The sequence below is a fragment of the Pelophylax lessonae genome (assembly GCF_965119305.1).
Source record: "Pelophylax lessonae genome assembly, chromosome: 6".
NCBI lineage: Eukaryota > Metazoa > Chordata > Amphibia > Anura > Ranidae > Pelophylax > Pelophylax lessonae.
This window is the reverse complement of record NC_138773.1, coordinates 196,361,834-196,383,427: the sequence shown is the minus strand read 5'-3', so window position 1 is coordinate 196,383,427 and position 21,594 is coordinate 196,361,834. Positions and strand designations below refer to the sequence as shown.

The 21,594-nt window shown below is 42.4% G+C and overlaps 1 protein-coding gene across 3 annotated transcripts in view; it reads right to left on the bottom strand.

Moving 5' to 3' along the window:
* Positions 1–21,594, bottom strand: part of PARD3B (par-3 family cell polarity regulator beta) — a 2,025,707-nt gene that overhangs the window by 1,672,492 nt on the left and 331,621 nt on the right. For all 3 annotated transcript variants that reach the window (XM_082260765.1, XM_082260766.1, XM_082260767.1), the window contains exon 3: positions 9,013–9,181. In XM_082260765.1, coding sequence (XP_082116891.1) covers positions 9,013–9,181 — 169 coding nt within the window. The remainder of the gene's footprint in view (positions 1–9,012; positions 9,182–21,594) is intronic.

Here is a 21,594-nt window from a genome sequence, read left to right as displayed (position 1 = left end):
TTACCTGCTCTGTGCAAGCATTTTGCACAGAGCAGTCCCGATCCTCCTCTTCTGGGGTGCCCTGCTGGCGCTCCTGGCTCCTTCCCTTCATCGGGTGACCTCACGGAGAGACGCTTTCCATGGGGGGCACCCATGTGTTAGTGCTCCAGAGTCCCGCTGCTACATACATTGACACAGACAGCGGGACTGGGCCCCGCCCCACCCCACGTCACTGGATTTGATTGACAGTATCGGAAGCCAATGGCTCTTGCTGCTATCAATCTATCCAATAAGGACAGAGACAGCGGCTGGAGCCACTGGGCTCGTGCATATCGCTAGAACGGATGGGCTCAGGTATGAAAAAGGGGGGGCGGAAGGGGCTCTGGGGGCAACTGCAGAACAGAAGGTTTTTCACCTTAATGCATAGAATGCGTTAAGGTGAAAAAACCTTGAGACTTTACAATCCCTTTAAAGTGAACCCGTCTTGTTTGCTTATGTTTTATCAGTATATTAGTGGACAGCATAGATAAGTGCCAATATTTATTGATACGGCTAGCTACAATTCTCCAATTGTGCCCTAACAAAAAGGGGTGTATGTGTGTTCAAAAGAGTGTAGTCAAGAGGAGCTTAGGCTAAAGATGCATCTTCACCTATCTGTATAGTGGCTGGGCTCCTATGTGCAGTGGTGTTTCCACCTTTGTCTTTTGATTTGTAACATGTTATTAAAGCAGCAGCCCAGCACCCCCCCCCCCCCTCAACGAGCTCCCACTGTCACAATTTGAAAACAGGGTGACTGTGTGGGGCCCCACCTGCACAGCTGCATCCGTCATTCACAAAGTTCTGTAAATAAATGACCCACAAGGTGAGTCTCCACACAGCCACCACAGAAGATGGCCTAAAGCTGTACAGAGAGTCTGCAGAGGCCTGACATTGCACCTGAGATCTGCTGGACTGCAGGGGAGGACTGAGCAGGGGGAGGCAGAGAAGCAAATGCCCCCCGGGCCACTCTGAAGCCTTGTAAAAAATGAGCCAGGAAACTTTGGGAGGGGAGCCAGCTGGATCACACACAGAGAGGATCTCCCACTGTGAGACAGCTTGGATCTGATACGCCGGCCACTGTCAAAATCCCGCCTCCTGGACCAGCTCCTATAATAGCCAGCACACTGGTCCAATGCCAGGAAACTGAACCAGTGTGCAGTCTATCATAGGAGCCGGTCCAAGAGATGGGAATTGGACCGTAGACGGCATTTCAGATCCAAGCTGTGTCACCGGGGGAGATCCTCTCTCTGTGTGATCGAGCCGGTTCCCCTCCCTATTCCTCCCTGTGATCCCCATGCAGTGATAGGCTGCTTTGATGTGCACTGATAAGGCTGCACTGATGGGCACTGATGAGCACTAATAAGGCTGTACTGATGAGCATTGATAGACTGCACCGATGGGCACTCATAAGCCCGCACTGATGGGCACTGATGGGGCTGCACTGATATGCTCTGATATGCTGCATTGATGGGCACTGATGAGGCTGTACTGATGGCCACTAAAGGAGGCGATACTGATGGCCACTGATAAGGAAGCACTGATGGGACCTAATGAGGCTGCACTGATGGGCACTGATGTGCTTTATATTAATATTGTTAAAGTTGTTGTTGTTAATATTTATTTTTGTAACTTAATTCTGCATAAAACATTTAAATGTTTAATTTCATGGGATACTTTACTAGGGCGTGTTTAAGGGCAGGGTAGGGGTTGGGTGGGATAACTGGTGGCGAGTAACTCTTAAGGCCTAGCTGCTAGCTCAGGACTTGAAATTTTGAGCCCTGCCTTAAACTATAAGGAAACTGGTATATCCTTTATACATGGCTGTGCTATAAATGGATATATTTTTCATTTCATAGAGCAAAAAGAGAGCAATGCGTAAGGCACAGTAAGTACCTTCAGCTCATCAAAATAGAGCTTTCACTGATCTGACTTCAGTAAACTGAAATGTTACAGGCTGATATGGGCTACAACACTTTAGACATCATCACTGTACTGCCTTAGTAAAGACGTCAGGCATTGATATGGAAAGAAAAAAAAAAGCTGTATAGGCCTAATAACAAATCATTTTGTGGTATGCTAACAGCAAGTAATACCTAATTATAATCTTTTATCAGTATTATAAAACTCAGAAAATGAGAAAAAGCTATCACTGGAAGTTTTGTATCAAGCTATACATGCATGTGGTCTTATCTGCTTCTACTTTTCAACCCTGTAGGACAGAGCGCAATGTGATTACAATAGCTAATTGCCCAGATAAGGAGGTCAAAAGGGCCCATGGATAGAAATTCTTTATATCTATGCCAAAGTTATACAATATGGGGCTGCAGGAAATTAAGCTGGATGAAAATCCTATGACTGTAATGTGACAGTTTTAATAACAGTAAATGATCTCTGGACCTGCACTAATATGTTTAGATGCTAACATCTGTACAAAAGATGCCTGCCTAGTATTAAAAACCATTACAATGCTTTAGAAAAAAAAGGAGTTCAAAGAGAGGAAAACCAGACGTTTGGCCTGGTATAACTGACTGGTCATGCTGTTTGCCCAGATCTAGGTGATTATCTATGGATGTATCCTTATACCAACGCCAAATAGGAAGACTTACATTTTGAATCACCTACATTTGCCCATCATTGTTTGGTATATTTTGCCCTTTAGAAGAATAACAATGCAAAGTCAATTGGGGGAATATTTTGTAATCTTACGCATCAGTCATTAAAGCAACCAACTAAGTAAAGCCACCATATTAGCTTTAATAAAATATTAGCCCACATTAAATGCTTTAAAGTGGCTGAAAACCTCAGACATGAAATATGAACAAAGCATATCACTCTATAGTATGTACTTGTCTCACTTAAGAGCACTAAGTGTCATTTCTGTCTTCTGCTTCATTCCTCTGCTATCAGCATGAATCCCTTCTGAAAAGTTTTCCTGACACCAAGAAAAAAAGGTGACAGAAGAGGGACCTCCAGCTGATTGACAGCCTCAGCTCTGTTGCTACCTACTGTGTGAAGGGGGGTGTCCTTTCCCTCCAATTAGCTCTCAGAGATCTCCTCACTGAGTTCTGTAGAGTGTAACTTCACCTCTCCGCCCCCTTTTTTCTGAAAACTCAGACAAGCTTTATAAATTTGGCACCTTAAATGGATGTAGAGAAGAGATGACTGCAGATTAACAGGTACAACCTATGTAGGTGGATTTGTTTAATCTCGGAGTATCAACTGAAGTTAGTTACTTCACTGGGTATATTGTAAGGGTTTACAACCACTTTATATCTTGCACACTTCACCCCTAGCAAATATAAGGGTAAAATAAGACAGCGTATGTGCATTTCACTGTCCATCCTGGCAACAGGGGAATGCTAGAAAAACGATCTCTACTGAGCCAGAATATCATCACTTTTCTTCTCCAGCAGCTGAACCGCCTCTTGATATAGATTTACAGCTAACATCACTACTGAACTTAATGTCATTTTGTAATTGATCCTGAAAATGATAATTATATGTAATATTTTACAATTGTACTGTATATGCTGGGAAACTAATTATTTTGAAAATATGTGGCTGTGTTTAGTTCTAGTTTCACGTTAAAGTGTAGGTATGGCTTTTTTTGCATAGTTACATTGGTCCAGCCTAGACCACTGTAGGAACATATGTACCATACCTGGCTAATCCCTGTGGGTTCTGGAAATTATTGTTGTAGGCACTGCTACTGCAGAGATTGCAGCTAGCTTCTGGGTCCCATGCTGAGCAGCTGCCCTGCTGCATAGTAAACACAGTGGGTCACTCACTTGGCACATGCACCATTCACAGAAGGGCTTGCAAGGTAGAGATTGTCTCTACATCACCTCCCCGCCTCTATGCTTTCTCCAATCAGAGAATGTTTAGCATGCATTAAGCAGGCATTTTTCTGTGTTCAGTATGACGCAGTGCAACCACTTGTCACTAGACCCCAAAGCTAGAGGGGCTATTACTCTAGGAGTGAAGCCTACTATAGTGTTTCACAGGGATTGGCCAGGTATGGCGCATGCATAATTACAAGCTGGGGAATCTTTTACAGCCTTCCTGATTTTTGTTTCCAAATGGGTAGAGGAGCTCATAGGTACACCAGATGATTTAGAGAGGATAAAGAGATGACATTAACTCACAAGGCTTTGATATCAACAAGGATGTAAGAACATAATAAAAACATAATGTCTAGGTGGTATTGTGGCCTTACAGTGCTGCATGCCATAGACCCTCTATAACGGAAGATTGTTGGAGGTTCCTAGGGGCTCCAGGTACAATGACCTACATCTGGGTTACTTGCCTACTTATTGTTCCCTTCTGAGATAAAATACTGCATTTATACCAAAAGCCTGTGGGTGATACCATTTCTGATGTCCCTCAAGTTACTCTACTTTTCTACTATGATCCCCAATTCTGTTAAGCAAATCAAGAATTAATTATTTTGGCATTTCCTCATCTCTGCTAAAACTATCAATTTTAGACATTGGTGTAAACCACATATCTCTCCTGTGGCGGAATTGATCTGTGAAATGCATTCTATAGACCATATGGAACAAATGTTCTCTTGGGAAGATGGCACGTCAGAGACTTAAAAACGAATGCGGACAGTATGAAATAATTTTAGATGCTCAACTATTTTTTCATATTTTCTTTGATTTGCCATCCAGGTCCACATTGAGCCCCCCTATTTTCCTGGTGTCAAGTGGAGATATAGGGGGTGTCTGTACTACTTCTAACTGACCACCCACACCTCTTTTTTTTCCCTCTTTTTTATTTTCTTACTTGTTTCCCTTTTACACCTAGCTGCACCATTACCTTCTATGTGCACAATCTCTGGCTGGGGGGGGGGGGGGGGGGGGGGAGGCGGTGGTGAACTAAAATGTCTTCTATATTAGAAGGTGCCCTAATCTTAGCAATCTCCATTAACAAGTACATGCACTATCATTCTATATACCTGGTTTTCATAGTCCTGACACTGCTGTTTTGTTTTTGGAATAATTATTCCTCCATAGATCTGTGTACAAGCCATAACGTGATTTATATTGTATATTTGTTCTTTATGTTTCTAAACATACAGATAGGCCAGCTATCTTGATTAGCTGATTGTACTTGGACCAACACAACTATGCAAAGTCATGCAAGTCATGCCTAAGCTTCACTTTTAAATAAAATTTCAAGTACCACCTAACAGAGTAAGGCCAAGTAAAGTCAACAGCCTCAGGTGATACACAGAGATAAAACAAATCCTCCTACATAGATTTTATTAGTTTATCTGCAGTCTACCCCTCTCTACACCCTTTCAGAAGTGCAGATCCTGTTAAAAATCTGTTAGCAGTACAGAGCATAAGGTGGAGAGACTGCAGTTACACTGTGTGGGAGCTTATAGGAGGAAAGGAATGCACCCCCTTCTCACACAGCAGAACTGTGTTGTGAATAGGCAAGCTCTGTTCTGAGCTCCCCCTCCCGACACAAATTATCTCATGTGTCGGGAAAGCATCTCAGAAGTGGCTCATGCTGATAACAGAAAAATTAAGCACCAGAGAGAAACGACACTCAGAGCTTTGGCGGGAGATAAGTAAACACTACAGATATATGTGCTTATCTCAAAATCCATGACTGGGGTTTACAACCACTTTAATGAATTATAAACAAATGGTGGATTAAGCAATTGTCCTTTTTTTTTTTCGCTATCTTGGATGTTTATGGTCTTTAAAGAAATTACTTTAAGGGCCTGTTTGATTATATTTCTATAAGGCCGCTTTTTCACGTGGGCACCTCTGCTAAGCGGAATCAGCTTGATTAGTGGGGGATCTCTCTGCTGATCCCCTCTGAGCAGGCAGATGACAGGTCCATGTTCACTCCACTATGCAGAGCGGACATGGACACATGTCCGGCTCTCTTCTATAGGGCAATCAGATGGAAATGGACTGCCTGTCCATTTCCATCCAATGCTATCTGATCCGCCAGACAAATGGGAAATTGGACCGCCATCCGTCTGTTTTTGGCAGACAGGATCAGATCAGATGGTGGCGGCTGTCAGTGGACATATGTCTGCAGCTCCATAGAGGACAACGCAGGGTCCAATCAGGTCTGCCTAAAAAACCTGATAGGTGGACTTGATCGAACAGCCCGTGTGAAAGGGGCCCAACTATGTTGCCTCACCACATCGCTAAGTGTGCAACGACCAGTAAATTGTCACTTTTATTTAATTGTTGCCATACTTTGGTGTAGCGGATATTTTGTGAATTAATAAGAATAAACTGGGCAAAACCAGTTTCTTTGAACATAGAATGGCTACCAGGGAGGCTCACAAAGAAGGAGCGCATGGAGAAAAGAATGTTTTTTTCAAAGAACAGTTTAAAATTGCATACATTTAAAGAAGAATTCCAGGAATGGTATGTGCATACCTACATTGGTTAAAGCTGGACCAATGTAACTATATAAAAATATCAATTCCTGAAATTCTTCTATAAGCTGCCTATATCTGTGAATGTGCAATTTAAATTATCTAAACTTATGTTCATTTTTATTTACCTACAAAAACTTTGGATGTAACCTAAGGGCCTATATTTTAAGAAAGCAGTATGGATATTTGCCTAGAGCACTAGGCTTTAAGGTCCCTACATGGCCTGTATTCCTGCAGTTTATATAAAGAATACAAGCCCTTTAAAACTACTGATTAAAATTACTGATTCTTGCAGTTATTATATGTAAGATGAGGGGGTAGATCCCTTTTGATGTCTGTCCTTACATTAGCTACTAAGCTTACAAAATGCTAGAGATGGAGCATTGGCCTACTCTTCCCGAACTAAAACAAGCTGGCAATCCCTTCTTAAACAGTAAACAACTAAGGCAGCCCATACACTATGCATTTTTTTCATTCAACCAGTGGGTTGAATGAAGGAAAATGACTTGATTCTCCCACCCACACATTTGAGGTGGAAGGAAGAATCCCTCCCGCTGTGGTATTCTGACAGTAGGGAGACTTCCTTACTGTCAAAATACAATGATCCTGGTTTCCGGCTATAGCTGGTGACATTGATCCATTGGGAAAACCCTGAAAGGCTAGTTATATGCAAGTTGATCTATAGATCTCTGGTGAACTATAATATCACTGGAACTGGTGATCTGCTGCTGTGGGGATTTACTTTCTTCTGCTAGAGAGACTGCGCCCTTTAGGAACTGACCATATAGCCATCTAGTAGCCTTATTGCTGCCTGCAGGTTTAACTGGAACTATTCGCATGTGCACCAGTGGTACAATTGGGCCCCAATGCTAGCCAGCTGATGAGTTAGGACTAAAGATTGCCGCTTTAAAGCTGCTACACAGCGACGTTAATTAATTGCTTATGCAAAGAGTTTCTTCCTAGGGGATATTGCACCATATCCTAGCAATTCCTCTATAGTGCACTCTAGACTAGTAAAAGTATTATTATTCACATTGCACTTAATGCTTATATGCACTGTTTATTGCTGACTTTGCTGCCCCATGAGTTAATTCCAGTCTATTGGTAAAGAACCCTATTCTAAGTTACTATGGCATAGTAATTATACTGTGTAGCAGACTGTGTCTGAGCCTACCTTCTCTACGCTCATGTATGCTCAAACCACAATTTACTGTAACCCATACTAATATAATGAGTTTACCACTTAACGGTCTTGTGTCTATTTCCTGATACCACTTCACAGTCGAGTTAAAGATATCCACACTTGTGCACCTACAAGTTTGTGCAGTAGCTTTCACTCAATAAAGTGTGCTAGAGGGAAATAAGTTGTTCTTAGAGTCGAGAGGCAGAACAGAGAACCCAAATTACTAAGCAGCTCCTTGTGGGGTAGTGCTACACTTGTAAAGTGAGTGGACCACTTTTAAACTGTCAACTTAGATATCATATTTCATCAAAAAAGGTGGTGTTGCCAGTTGAAGACAAGGAGCTACAAGGACAGGAGACTGAATATTACTACATACATTTAGATTGCTAACACTAAGATAGTTTGAACAGAAGTAAGCTGAATAGTTCCTTCTCAGCAGGTAATATTCTTTAAATTTGTAAAGACAGGAACATTCCATGTTTTTTAGCCCTATAAATGTGCATTTGGATTCATTTCTTCTATGCTTGACATTCATTCTGCAGTTCATCATTTATTTCTCACCTAATTAGTTCTTATAATTGTAAATGCTGAGATGTTATAGAGATAATCAAATAGCTAATTACCACTAGCTCATTTTTACAATATGATATGACACTAGAAATTGTATTATTACTAAAGTATACAGCTTGCATTCTGGTTGATGAGCGCAGAGAGAGGGATCTGCAGTGTAATTTGGATTTGACTGTGTATTGTACAAGGACATTTAAATAAAACCAGACATTCATGTTTCAGAGTGTTTGTGCTGGCAGAAAATAGAGGAAGAGCGCACATTTTTACATATCCAACAGCTGACATGCATTGAAAAATCAAAAGCAGACAGTTACATTTGTGTGGGCATTTTAACTTCCCACGCCTGTAATATTATTCAACTCATAACCTAGGGAAATCAAGCATTTTTTTCAACCCAAATACTATGAATTCACATATAGAAAAGAGAAGTATAACAGTGATAGAAGTGGATTGCCTGACAGGATGACAGACAAAAAAGATAGGTACTGCTTATGTTTTAAGAAGCAGACAATAGGTGTAAATAGAGATGCACGGTACCATACCGTCTTCACTCAGATGCCATAATTCAGGATTAGGATCTGTGCTGCGGTGTCATATATAATGTTTACTTGTTCTGCAAAAATACTGCACTCACAACTAATGCAGACAGAATATAAAATAACAAGGCAGAGAAAGTAGGCCTACTATTTTGCTCTTCCTAAGTATATACTAGAAAGGGCAAGCAGTTTGGCAACATCTACAGAGCTCTCAAAAGACAGATATAAACATCTTACAATAGTCATTCATGCTAAATTCAAACACTTGAAAAAGCATAAGAAAAACGGCATACCAAGTTTCAGAGCTGAAGGAGTAACCTCTATTTCTCCACGAAGTGGATGGTATGTGGGATTCTGAGCTTCTAGTTCTGATTCAAAAGGGTCAGGGCTGAGGCGATCAGTGATCGTGGTTCCATCTTCTATTTTGCTGGAGACATCATGTTCATCAAACACAGCTATCAACTGAAAGAAGAGGGAAAATGATGTTAGAAACATTGCAGTTAAAAACACTACAAATTAAAGGACATCTTAACAAAATGGCAATCAGTATTCACAAAGTTTTTTGGAACCTATAAGAAGGTTTTAATATATAGGAGTAACTAATGGAACTTGGTGGTAATGACTATCTATGAGAGTGTTCAGGAGATTCTAGACTATCCAGAAGTGTATGCAGAGGTAATTTTTTCAACATTAAAAACTTCACTTTCATTTTTTTTTATTTTTATTTTTTATTACCCTAGCAGTATGATCCCACTCCACTGCAATTGTTAAATTGTTTGTCAAGTCTAGAGGTAGAGAAATAGGCTGTAATTCTTATCTTACTCCTCACGCCAGCAGACTTACATCACGTTGTGTGACCCAAAGTCTCAGAAGCCCTTTTCCTTCTGTGCTCTGGCCAGAGGATGCACTTTGACATCAGCACATACAAAACATTACCGATAATCTACAGACTACAGAAAATGTTTTAAATACACTTTTACTAGTTCAGTTCTTTGAATGTACTACATATGTCCAAAGAGTGGAGGGTTAAGCAAAGACAAATGGCTGTGGTTGCAACCATCACCTTGTGCCTGTTTTTCTCAATCAGCTCCTGGATACAAAGTGAAAGTGATCCAATAGCTGGATAGCTGCCAATCTCATTCACAGTACAGGCGATGCAGTTCCCCCTGGGCTCTAAACTGGAGCCCAGGACCACACTGGAAGGAGTAAAAATGGTGGTCAGGAAGAGACAGAGGAACATTCATTCCTCAAACTCTTATGCCTAGAATGAAACCGGAAGCGACAATGATTTAGTCACTTCCAGATTCAGAGCTGTCATCCTCTTGCTAAAACAGCCAGGGAAGCTTGTTAAGCCACGTCCCGAATGTCGGCCGAACGATCGGCCGTCTTTTGTCCGGTGCTGTCCTGTCGGCTGAAAACTGCAAAAGACTGCACATGAATTTTGTCGGCCAACAACAGCCGACTGCAGAAGTGATGTCATGTGATGGTTAACTTTCCGTGTGTTTTTTCTTTTCTGAGCATGCCCAGTCTTGCTAATCGGCTGTTTGTCGGCCGAATTCTGTACTGACTGGCGAACAATCGGCCATTCTGGTGTTGGCCAACAAAAATTTTAATGCCTGCAGATTCTGTTCGGCCGAAAAGTCGCTGTCGGTTGTCGGAAGCATCATACTAACAAGCCGACGATCGGCCGATTGTTCAGCGGCCAAATATTTCAAACCAATATCCGCCGGGCACTCGCGATCGTCCATTACACCGGGAAAAAGGCAGGCGGCTAATGTAAACAAAGCCGCCTGTCATTCTTCCCTGTGTAAGAATGGTGATCAAACGGTTCTGCTATGTAGGACCGTTGATCACTGTTCTTACACCTCAAGCCACAGCCAATCACAGTTAGAAACACGCCCCTAGGGACACACTTAACCCCTCCCTTAAAAAAAGTTAACCCCTTCACTGCCAGTGTCATTTTTACAGTAACAGTGCATATGTATAGCACTGATTACTGTAGTAATGTCACTGGTAACCCCAAAAGTGTCAAAAATGTCAGTCAAGGGTCCGATCTGTCCTCCCCAATGTCGCAGTCCCACAAAAAATAAATCGCAGATTGCCGCCATTACGCGTTAAAAAAAAACAACAAAAATGACAAAAATCTTTCCCTTTGTTAGTAAACGCAATAACTTTTGCGCAAACCAATCAAAATACGCTTTTTGCGATTTTTTTTACCAAACATATGGTAAAAAAAAATTGGCCTAAAATGTTAAAAAATTTTGATTTTTACATTTTTTGGGGGGGAATTTCATATAAAAAAATGTGAAAAATAGTTATTTTTGCAAAATTGACGCTCTTTTTTTGTTTATAGCTCATGATCAAAAAATTGCACAGGTGATAAAATACCACCAAAAGAAAGCTCTGTTTGTGGGGAAAAAAAGGACGTCAAATTCGTTTAGGTACAGCGTCGCACGGCCGTGCAATTGTCCGTTAAAGTCACGCAGTGCCGAATCACAAAATAGGCCCTGGTCAGGAAGGGGTTAAAATCTTCCAGGGCTTAAGTGGTTAATGTATATAATGTATTAAAAGTCAGAACAAATGTGCAAATTTTGATGCACAAATGCTATTTACTGTAACATTTATTATTTAAGGAAAAAAAGTGAAAAAGAACTCTACTAAACAACTTAAATAAGAAAGAATACTTGGCTAATTCAAGTTCAGGTTCTTCCAGTAATGACACGGAACTATAACAGCTCCACTGGTTGAGATCTAATAATAGGAATAAAGTAACAATTGATTATTCAACTTGTCACACATAAATTGTTATTAAAAAGTGACATCAAAGTAAACTGAATAATATCAGGAATAGGACTATTGAGTACTAAATTCAAACCAACAAAAAATAGGTGTAACACAAACCTTAGCATTATATGAATAAATCAACTTAAGGAAAAATATTTTCCCTAAAAAAAAATAAATAAATAAGGCCCACTTAGCCAGTATCTAAGGGTAACACTTCCCGTGAAAACAAATCAAAAGCATTATTTCTGCAAAACCAAACTGTAAATGCTTAACCTGTCTCTTAAGCTCGCCATAGACAGTTTGAATCTTGGTCAGTTCAGTAGGGACCAGCCAAGATTCAAACAATGTATCGGCAGAGTGAATGTACAGGTAGTGGAGAATATAGCCACTATTATCTCTCACTGTTTTCCAGGTGGGGACAGCTCCCCCAGCCCTTCTGCCTGGAGAACACAATGGCTGTGTTGATGGGGGAACCAAGCAATTTTCTTTCCTGCAACTAGCAGTTGCAAGAGAAAAAAAAAAAAAACCCTCCATTTAACCACTTGCCGACCGCCGCACGACTATCTACGTGGGCGGTCAGCCCCTCACAGGCAAAGTGACGTAGGTCTACGTCGCTCGCCTGTGAGGGTTTAGGGAGCGAGCGCGCGCCGCCGGAGGCGCGCTCCCGCTCCCGCGTGGTCACGGACCCCCCCGCGCGCGTGACCGGCGGACCCGATCGCCGCCGGCCACTCTGCGATCGGCGGGGGAGAGGGAGATAGTCAGGCAGCTTGTGTAAACAAGCTGCCTGTCATTCTCCTCTCTGTATGAGAGCTGATCACATGGATCTACTATGTAGATCCATTGATCACTCCTCATACAGTTGAAGCCACAGCCAATCACAGTTAGAATCACGCCCCTAGGGACACACACAGCCCCTCCCTCTCAAATAAAGTTAACCCCTTCACTACCAGTGCATTTTTACAGTAACAGTGCATATGTATAGCACTGATTACTGTAGAAATGTCACTGGTAACCCCAAAAGTGTCAAAAATGTCAGTCAAGGGTCCGATCTGTCCGCCGCAATGTCGCAGTACCGCAAAAAAAATCGCAGATCGCCGCCATTACGCGTTAAAAAAAAAAACAACAAAAATGACAAAAATCTTTCCCTTTGTTAGTAAACGCAATAACTTTTGCGCAAACCAATCAAAATACGCTTTTTGCGATTTTTTTTACCAAACATAGGTAGCATAAAACAAATTGGCCGAAAATATTAAAAAATTTTGATTTTTACATTTTTTTTTGGGGGAATTTCATATAAAAAAAAGGGAAAAATATTGCTATTTTTGCAAAATTTACGCTCTTTTTTTGTTTATAGCGCGTGATCAAAAAATCGCACAGGTGATCAAATACCACCAAAAGAAAGCTCTGTTTGTGGGAAAAAAAGGACGCCAAATTCGTTTCGGTACAGCGTCGCACGACCGCGCAATTGTCCGTTAAAGTCACGCAGTGCCGAATCGCAAAATGCCCTCTGGTCGTTTAGCAGCCAAATCCTCCGGGGCTTAAGTGGTTAAAGCCAGCTTTACAGTGACACTAAACTTACAATTTCATAAAATAAAATAAATGCAATATATTTAAATATAAATAGAATGTACCTCTATCTCTCTCTTCCTTCATTGTATCTCTAAAATGCAACCTTTTCTGCTTTTCTCAGACTTCCTGTTCTAGAATGGCTATGTTCATTCTCAATGACAGAGTCGTGTGTGAACATAGCCACACTTGTCTGCTTTCCCCCTGAGATGGACTACACATCTACCTGCAGACGCTCTCATCACTAAGGGAATTGTAGTATGCATGGAACTAGTAGCCAGTGATATGCATCGGCAGAGGATCAGAAGAGTGCACAAGACAAAGCCTAAAAACAATGATAAGAGTTTTTAAAAAATAAAATAAAATCTCTGTTACTTTAGAACAATTTTATGTTTTAAAATAATGTCACTTTAAGTTTGCTGAAATTTGTGAACTGCATATAACTAACCAGGGCAGGATTAATTTACTTTGTTATGGAAAGCGCATAAATTGTAGCTTTACCCTTTGTGGTATTATTTATATAGTAGCTGAAGCTGAGTGCAATAGACAGAAAACAAACATGCAGTAAAGTAAAATGATATATTATGGAGTTTGGGCAATTAATTTGGGAATCCTTTATCAAAAATAGCAACTGGATATGCAATAGTAGAATTTTCCCCTGAGTTTGTCAGTATTTGAAGAATTGTTATAATGGGTGAAGCCATGGTACATATTAATCTGCAATGTGGAACACTTCAACTCCTTGTAGTTTCTAAGTGGTATTTGGCAAACATTTTAAAGATATTGTTTTGTATTGAGTATGGAAGAGGTCTGCCTGATGTTATTGCAGTCTGTGTCTCCACAGACAATAGACAGTGACAGCAAAATCTCCCTAATAGAACAGACAGCAATAAAATATGAAAGATTCTAAAGCCTAGTACACTCTACTAGTTTGTTTTTTCATTCAATCTAGCAGGTTTAACAAAAAAAAAAAAACCCGACAGCTCCGGTCAGAGCCCCTGTACTAACAATCCAATGTTATTGCAGCGATCTTCCCTGTTGTGCTGTTGTGTTCTGAAAGGGGGATGGCTGAGAGCGCTAAAAGGGAACCGGTCGGCAGACCTTTTTTCGATCATGATCCTTCGACAGAATCTTCTGTTTGACCAGCAGCCATACACACAGACCGAACGTCGTCCGGTTTCTATTAAACTGGCCAGTGCTGCCTGTCATTCAGCCAGTGTGTACAAGGCTTAACTTTCCCCCACTCTTAACAAATACAGTTTGGCTGGAGCTTAACTATCTATCATTGCAAGCCTGGTATTCCACCACCTACGCCACCAAGCCAGCTTGGAGCTTCACTATCTACTGCCATTCACTTGATAATGGCAGCATCAATTTAAAAAGTAAAAGGTCCTTTAGTGCCTTTTTAATGTAATAAAACCGCACACATAACAGATCTACAGCTATGGCCTGGCAAATAGACAATTCATTTTACAGCTAACACTCAAGTTTACGATTACAGATGAAATTCACGTGAAGTCAGATTAAGAAAGGATCAAGTTCTTCCTTTTTGAGAATCAAAAAAGCTAAAATTAAAAACAGTAGAAACAGCAATGTGGACTGCACAGGTCAAAGGTCATGATCATGAAATTCCCTAGTTGGTGTATATGTGATCTGTCAAGCGATAAGACTGGTAATGAGCGGACTTATAGAGTTACATTACAGTGGAGCATTGTGCATGATCTTTTTTTTTTTTAAATTAGCATTTGTTACATGTTGAGGGTCACATTAGGAGCAGGGCTTCCTTTTTGTTTTCTTTTATGCCAGCAACGGACTGACCTAATCATATATACAGTTTTTTTTTTTTAAAAAAAAAAGATTTTTTTTTTTTTTTATAAATTCAATAAAAAACAGACAATTCAAAAATTCTGTTTTCACTTTATCATTATGGGGTACTAAGTGTAGATTAGGGAAAAAATGAATTTAAACAACTGTAGTATCAGGCTGAAACATGAATGCATTGTATATTGCACTGTATTTCTGGCTACACTCTTGCAGATGTTTTGTCCAGTCCTATATAAAACTGAAATGTATCTGCCCTCCAAATGATGCATCTGTGTAAAGCATTATAAGCTGTTTGCTTCATTTTCCACAGGTACTCCAAATCAAGAAGCATATGTGTAGACTATATATATACCAGTTCTCTCTACACAGTGCTCTATTATTCCTCACAAGGCGTATAGGTATTCTACATGCTAAAAAAAATAGTTCTCAAATCCATAAATAAAACTCCAATTCCTCCAAAAGTCTGATTAACCAGAATAGAGTGCTTTTGTGCTGTAAACAATGCATTGGTGCAATATTTGTTCTGTATGTTCATCCTTGTGCCTCATGCAAACCACTAGTGCACACCCCGCTCTTCCACACTTACCAGAGAATGATGACCCAATGCCTGTCACCAAATAAGTCAAGTGCACTTGTGGATTTCACCCTCCCGGGTATTGCCAATGATAGGGCTCCTTTCTACTCTTGCTGTTATCCATAAATTTTCCAGGTCACAATGAGAACTCCAGATACTCTAAACCACAGCGAAAACTCCAGGTCCCCTAGGAGCATATAGAGGAGAGTAGAAAGGAGGCCTACCATTGGCAATACCGAGGAGGGGGGAAATCCACAAGTGTTCTTGTTCTATCCAAAATGAAAAAAAGTTTTGCCTGTAGTTCCACTTTAAGGTCAAATAACCTTATTACAAACAAATACATGTATTAGTCAGACACCACTATATTTTTGGGCTGTTGGTTTAAACCAAAGCTATAGAAAAAATAAAGAAAAACACAAGTACTGTAAATAATGGCAGGTGAAACTGACTCGGTGTGCATGAAAAAACCACCATGTGGGGGGCGTGGCTGCCAGCACAGGAGATGGCTGCCTAGTAAGTCAGCTCCGTGAGCCACCCGAGACACGAGCCGCAACGAGGGCACCTATCGACTAACCGACTAGCAGTACCGCTACCTGATAGCCCGCTGATAACACCGGGATGACCCGCAAAAAGAAGGAGACCGGACAACTTAACAAATTGTCTGGTTTCTTTATCTCTCAGGCGCATGGACTCCGCCAAGATGGCGCCGGCGGGAAGGGACAAGCACGGAGTTCCAAGCAGGGAGACGAACTGATCACAAAGTTGCCTCTGCTCCCGCCACCGCCTTCACAGCGCAGGATCATTGGGAACCCTGACAGTGGTCAGTCTTCGGGGTCACCCTCACCACCTTCACCATCATCTAGGAGCCCAGCAAAAAGCAGGCAAAGGAGGGACTCCCCGCCAGGACCTCTAGGCGACTCAGGTATGGAAGTTTCTCCCCATCACCCATTTCCAGCGATGCAGGCATTGCCTGTCAGTGCTCCATCAGCAGCAACCTCCTCGGGGGGGAACCCTATATCGGAAGCTTCCATGAGGGATATGTTATTCTCCCTGAGGGCATCCATGCAGGCTGATATGCAGCAGCACACTGATCGCATCACTGCAGAGATCTCTGCTTTGGGATCCAGAATTGATCAAGTGGAGCACTCAGTACAAACCCATGCTGACACCATTAATTCGGTTATAGACAAGCTAAACAACCACTCGGACGAAATTTCCTGGCTGAAAAATAAAGTAGCAGACCTGGAGGATCGCTCCAGGTGCAATAATATTAAGCTAAGGGGTATACCCGAATCGATCTCTACTGATCAGCTACAACAATATTCCACATCTCTCTTCAAGTTGCTGGTGCCATCACTGTCTGAATCGGAACTCCTTATTGATAGGATCCATCGTTTGCCTAAGCCCACTTTTCTGGAGGGTAATGTACCACGGGATGTATTGCTCAGGGTTCATTTTTTCACCACAAAAGATAAAATCATGCTGGCTTCCAGACAGCACGGAACCTTGCCAGAACCCTACAGTAATGTACTACTGCTACCGGATCTCTCCAAACACACACTTCAAACAAGGCGCAACTTATCTACCATTACTAAGGCCCTGCGCAACCACCAAATACATCATAAATGGCGGTATCCGGCGACACTCTTGGTGACACAAGGGGGTTCTACAACAGCCGTCAGAACGCTGGATGAGGGGCTCTCTTTACTAAGAAGGTGGAATATCCTACCTACTGACCAGGCTGCAGCTGTGACCTCTCCGCCCTTGCGCTCATTGGATAGCGAGTGGCATGGGTCTTCCCGCAAAAGGCATTCTAGGCCCTCTTCCTCACATCCTAGCCCCAAACGCAATTTACCACCACATGTGTGTCTCAGGCCTCAGAAGGTTATCCATTCACCTGGCCCTTCTCAAGTCTTTTTGCGAGTTCTGTCGCTCTCGAGCTGCCGTGACGGCTCTTTTTTTATGCCTTTCTAAGGTTCTTTTTCCCTTTTGGTTTTTTTCCTCAGGTTTCTCAACCCTTTTGGAAATCAATACTGCCTTTTTTATGGGTGACATCGGCTTTCTACCGTTCTTTTTCCTGATCGATGACCATTAAGCTGTTATCAGTGAATGCCAACGGCCTAAACCACCTGGCCAAGAGGAGATCCCTTTGGAAGGAAGCTCTGACACGCAGAATTGACATTTTAGCGGTTCAAGAAACCCATTTTCAAGCGGATTCTTCGCCATTCTGTAGTCACAAGAACTATCCCCAAACCATCTTTGCATCTAGTGCGGAAAAAAAGAGAGGTGTGATGCTGACCTTCAGGGACACACTGACGGTTCAAATCCATAAGACGGTCCTAGATCCTGAGGGTAGATACATAATGGTGACTTGCGACATTAACAATCTGCCACTTACCTTGGTGAACTTATACGCTCCGAACTCTCATCAAATACGTTTCATACGCAGGATCCTCAAGCAAGTATCAACACTTCAATATGGTCATCTTTTACTGTGTGGGGATTTTAACGCCGTTGTCGACCCCGGGTTGGACTCTTCTGCGTCCCCCCGGAGCCGACAACAGCCCCTGGGGCGGGTGATACATGAAGAAAAGTTATTTGATGTATGGAGGTGCCACCACTCTTTGGAGCGGGACTATTCGTTCTTCTCCCCAAGGCATTGTTCGTATTCTCGCATAGATATGTTTATTGTTGACTTATTTTTGTTAGACAAGGCCTCCTCCTCTGCTGTCCATGACATAACATGGTCTGATCATGCACCTGTGGAATTGACAATAGAGGATGCAGTGAAGTGTAGTAGCTCTTACATCTGGAGGTGTGATGCCCACATGCTGCAGGATGCGAGGTGTCAAATGCATGCAAATTGCAGGACTTCAACCAACTTAATGAGACCTTTGTCTCCGACCCGTGGGTGCTGTGGGGTGCACAAAAGGCCTTCATAAGAGGGGTGTGCATCCAGCAGCAGGCGCGGCTTCGGAGGCAGAGGAAGGACAAAATTTCTCAGTTGACTCAAAAAATACACACACTGGACGCGGACAACAAGACTGACCCTACTGACTCTAGCTCGCATACCATTCTTCGCCTGAGGCCGGAACTTCGTCTCCTGCTTTTGGAACTCTCCCACAGACATTTTAATTACCTTAAATAAAAATACTATTGTCAAGCCAACAAAGCAGGTAAATTTTTAGCATCCCAGGTTCGGCGCAAACAAGCGAAATCCCGAATTCCCTACCTAATTCACCCTACGACAAAGTCCAAAATCACTCATCCACAAGCCATTGCGGATGAATTTGCTGAGTACTACAGCGCTTTATACAATCTCAAAAATAGTGCGTCTGAGATCCAGCCATCTGAGGAAGAAATACAGAATTTTCTTCATAAGGTGTCCTTGCCCTCTCTCTCTGAACAACAATTAAACGTCCTCAACTCCCCGATAACGGATGCGGAGGTCTGCTCTAGCATTGCCTCCCTGCCAAAAGGCAAATCGCCCGGCCCTGACGGGTTTTCTAACGAGTTTTATCAACTCTTTACCCAATATCTTAGTCCCACCATGACGGCTGTCTTTAACAAGGCCATGTCCACTTCCTCCCTCCCACCTGATATCCTGAGTGCACATATAGTTACTCTATATAACTTCCGCCCCATTTCCTTGCTCAAGTCGGACGCAAAAATTTACGCTCGTATCCTGTCCAAGTGCATACAAACCATGCTCCCCACACTCATACATAAGGATCAAATGGGATTCACCCCTGGAAGGCAGACATCGGACGCCACTCGGCGAATCCTGAGCATCATGCGCCAAGCACACTCCTCCAAAACCCCATCCGTATTACTTACCCTAGACGCCGAAAAGGCATTTGATAGGGTTCATTGGGGTTATATGAAGGCTACCCTGCAAAAATTTGGCTTCACAGGCCCCATCCTCTCCGCCATCATAGCCCTCTATTCGTCCCCTTCGGCACAGGTGTACACCTCTGGCATATTGTCCAAAACATTTCACATATCAAATGGTACTAGGCAGGGCTGCCCCCTATCCCCTACAATTTTCAACCTGGTAATAGAACCATTAGCAGAAACTATCAGATCTAACCCCCTTATTACAGGATTCAAACTACCGACTTATCATCACAAAATCAACCTGTTTGCTGATGATATAATCATGATGCTCACCCGTCCAGAGAGCTCTCTACTAGCGGCCTATAATACACTACAAAGCTATAGCAGGGTTTCATTCTATAAACTCAACGCATCTAAATCCACTTTTCTCAATCTGGGAGTCCCCGCTCACATCCAGTCTAGCATTCAACGGATCGTCCCTATTCCCTGGTCCACTGTGAGTATCCATTATTTAGGCATTGACCTCCCTGCCAACCCTCTTAAACTTTTACCCGTCAACGTAAATAGACTATTGACCAAACTCACGACTGACATTTCCCACATGCGCAGCCCCTATTTCTCTTGGAGTGGCAGAGTCGCAGCATATAAAATGTTCATACTCCCCCAAATTTTGTATCTCTTCAGGGCACTTCCCATCCACTTCCTGGCGACACATCTCCAAAAACTTTATAGATTAATGTGGTCATTCATATGGGGTGGCAAGAGGCCTCGTTGTGCCTTTTCACTTCTGGTTAGGAAAAAACAATTTGGTGGAGCTGCGGTACCCGATCTTACTACTTACTATAGGGCTACAATTCTGACCCAGCTAAAACAGTGGTTGATTACCAAAGAGTCGCCCATGTGGGTGGATCTGGAAAGGGATGTGGTGCCGACGAGGGACTTGCGAACTCTGCTCTGGGGCGATAAGTGGTTGGAGTGGCGACTTGCCCCACTGCCGCCTACCGTACAGGCGGCGTTGAGGACATGGCGCTTATCCCCGGTATCAAGTACGAGAGATGTATCAGCTATCTCATCACTACCTCTGACAATACTTACGCACCATTTACCGGATATGCCGGTTCATTTGCTTTCCAGACTGGGTGTGACCTCTATCAAGTCCTTTTATGAAGGAGGATCACTTCTCTCCATTGAAGAAATGACTCGAAGGTACAAACTTCCAGGGTCCATGTACTACCATCTTCTGAGAATATTCAATTTTTTACGGGCTCACCCGTTGCGGCCTATCTTGGTGGATGGGAGTATATGGGACCTCCTCATACTCGACACCCCAACAAAACCCAAATTATCGCATTATTACGACGTTCTGTTAGATAATGCCAATTTCTACAAAACTACTACTATGTTTAAATGGGACAGGGAACTAGGCACTGCATTCTCTATACCACAGTGGCGCTCTGCCCTGGCTACCATATATAAATATTCGCACTGCGCGAATCATTGGGAGATGACCCAAAAAATTCTGAACAGATGGTACTATACTCCCTACCGTCTTGCAGGCTTTTCCCCATCTTACTCCCAATTCTGCTGGAGGGACTGCTCCCAGGTGGGGACCCTGTTACACATTCTGTGGGCCTGCCCTTCACTGACGAGCTACTGGAACAGGGTATTCTCTTATGTGTCCACACATACGGGGTGTATACTCCAGCCATCCCCGGCGCTAGCCCTTTTACATATATAGGAATAGACCGTATACCAGTCACCTATAGTCCTTGGATCACTCATGTGTTACTAGCTGCCAGGACGATTGTTCTTCGTAAATGGAAACCAATAGAGCCCCCCCGCTTAGAAGAGGTGGTTCAACTCTTGAAATTGAACTACCACTTTGAAAAGGCATTGGCGATAAATAGAATGCAGCTGCGACCCTTTGAGGCTCAATGGAACTTTTGGGCTGGGACATTATCCTGATTGTGTTGCTTAGATGTACACTATTACATGCTGTTGGTTACAGTAAGTAATACCATTATATGTAATACCATTATATGCTATGCACGGTTCCTCTTGAGATGTTACTGTTACGTGACCGTATGTTGAGAAACATATGTTTTTGTTTTCTTTTCTCTCTCTTTATTTTCTTTGTTATGCTCCGAAAATTTGAAGAAATATTATTTGCAAAAAAAAAAAAAACACCATGTAAAGGTTAGTTGCATTGGTACAAAAACAGTTTTGCCTGATCAGAGTTATTTTATCACTAAGAAAAAAATAAAAGTAAAAATAGTGAAGCACTCTCAAA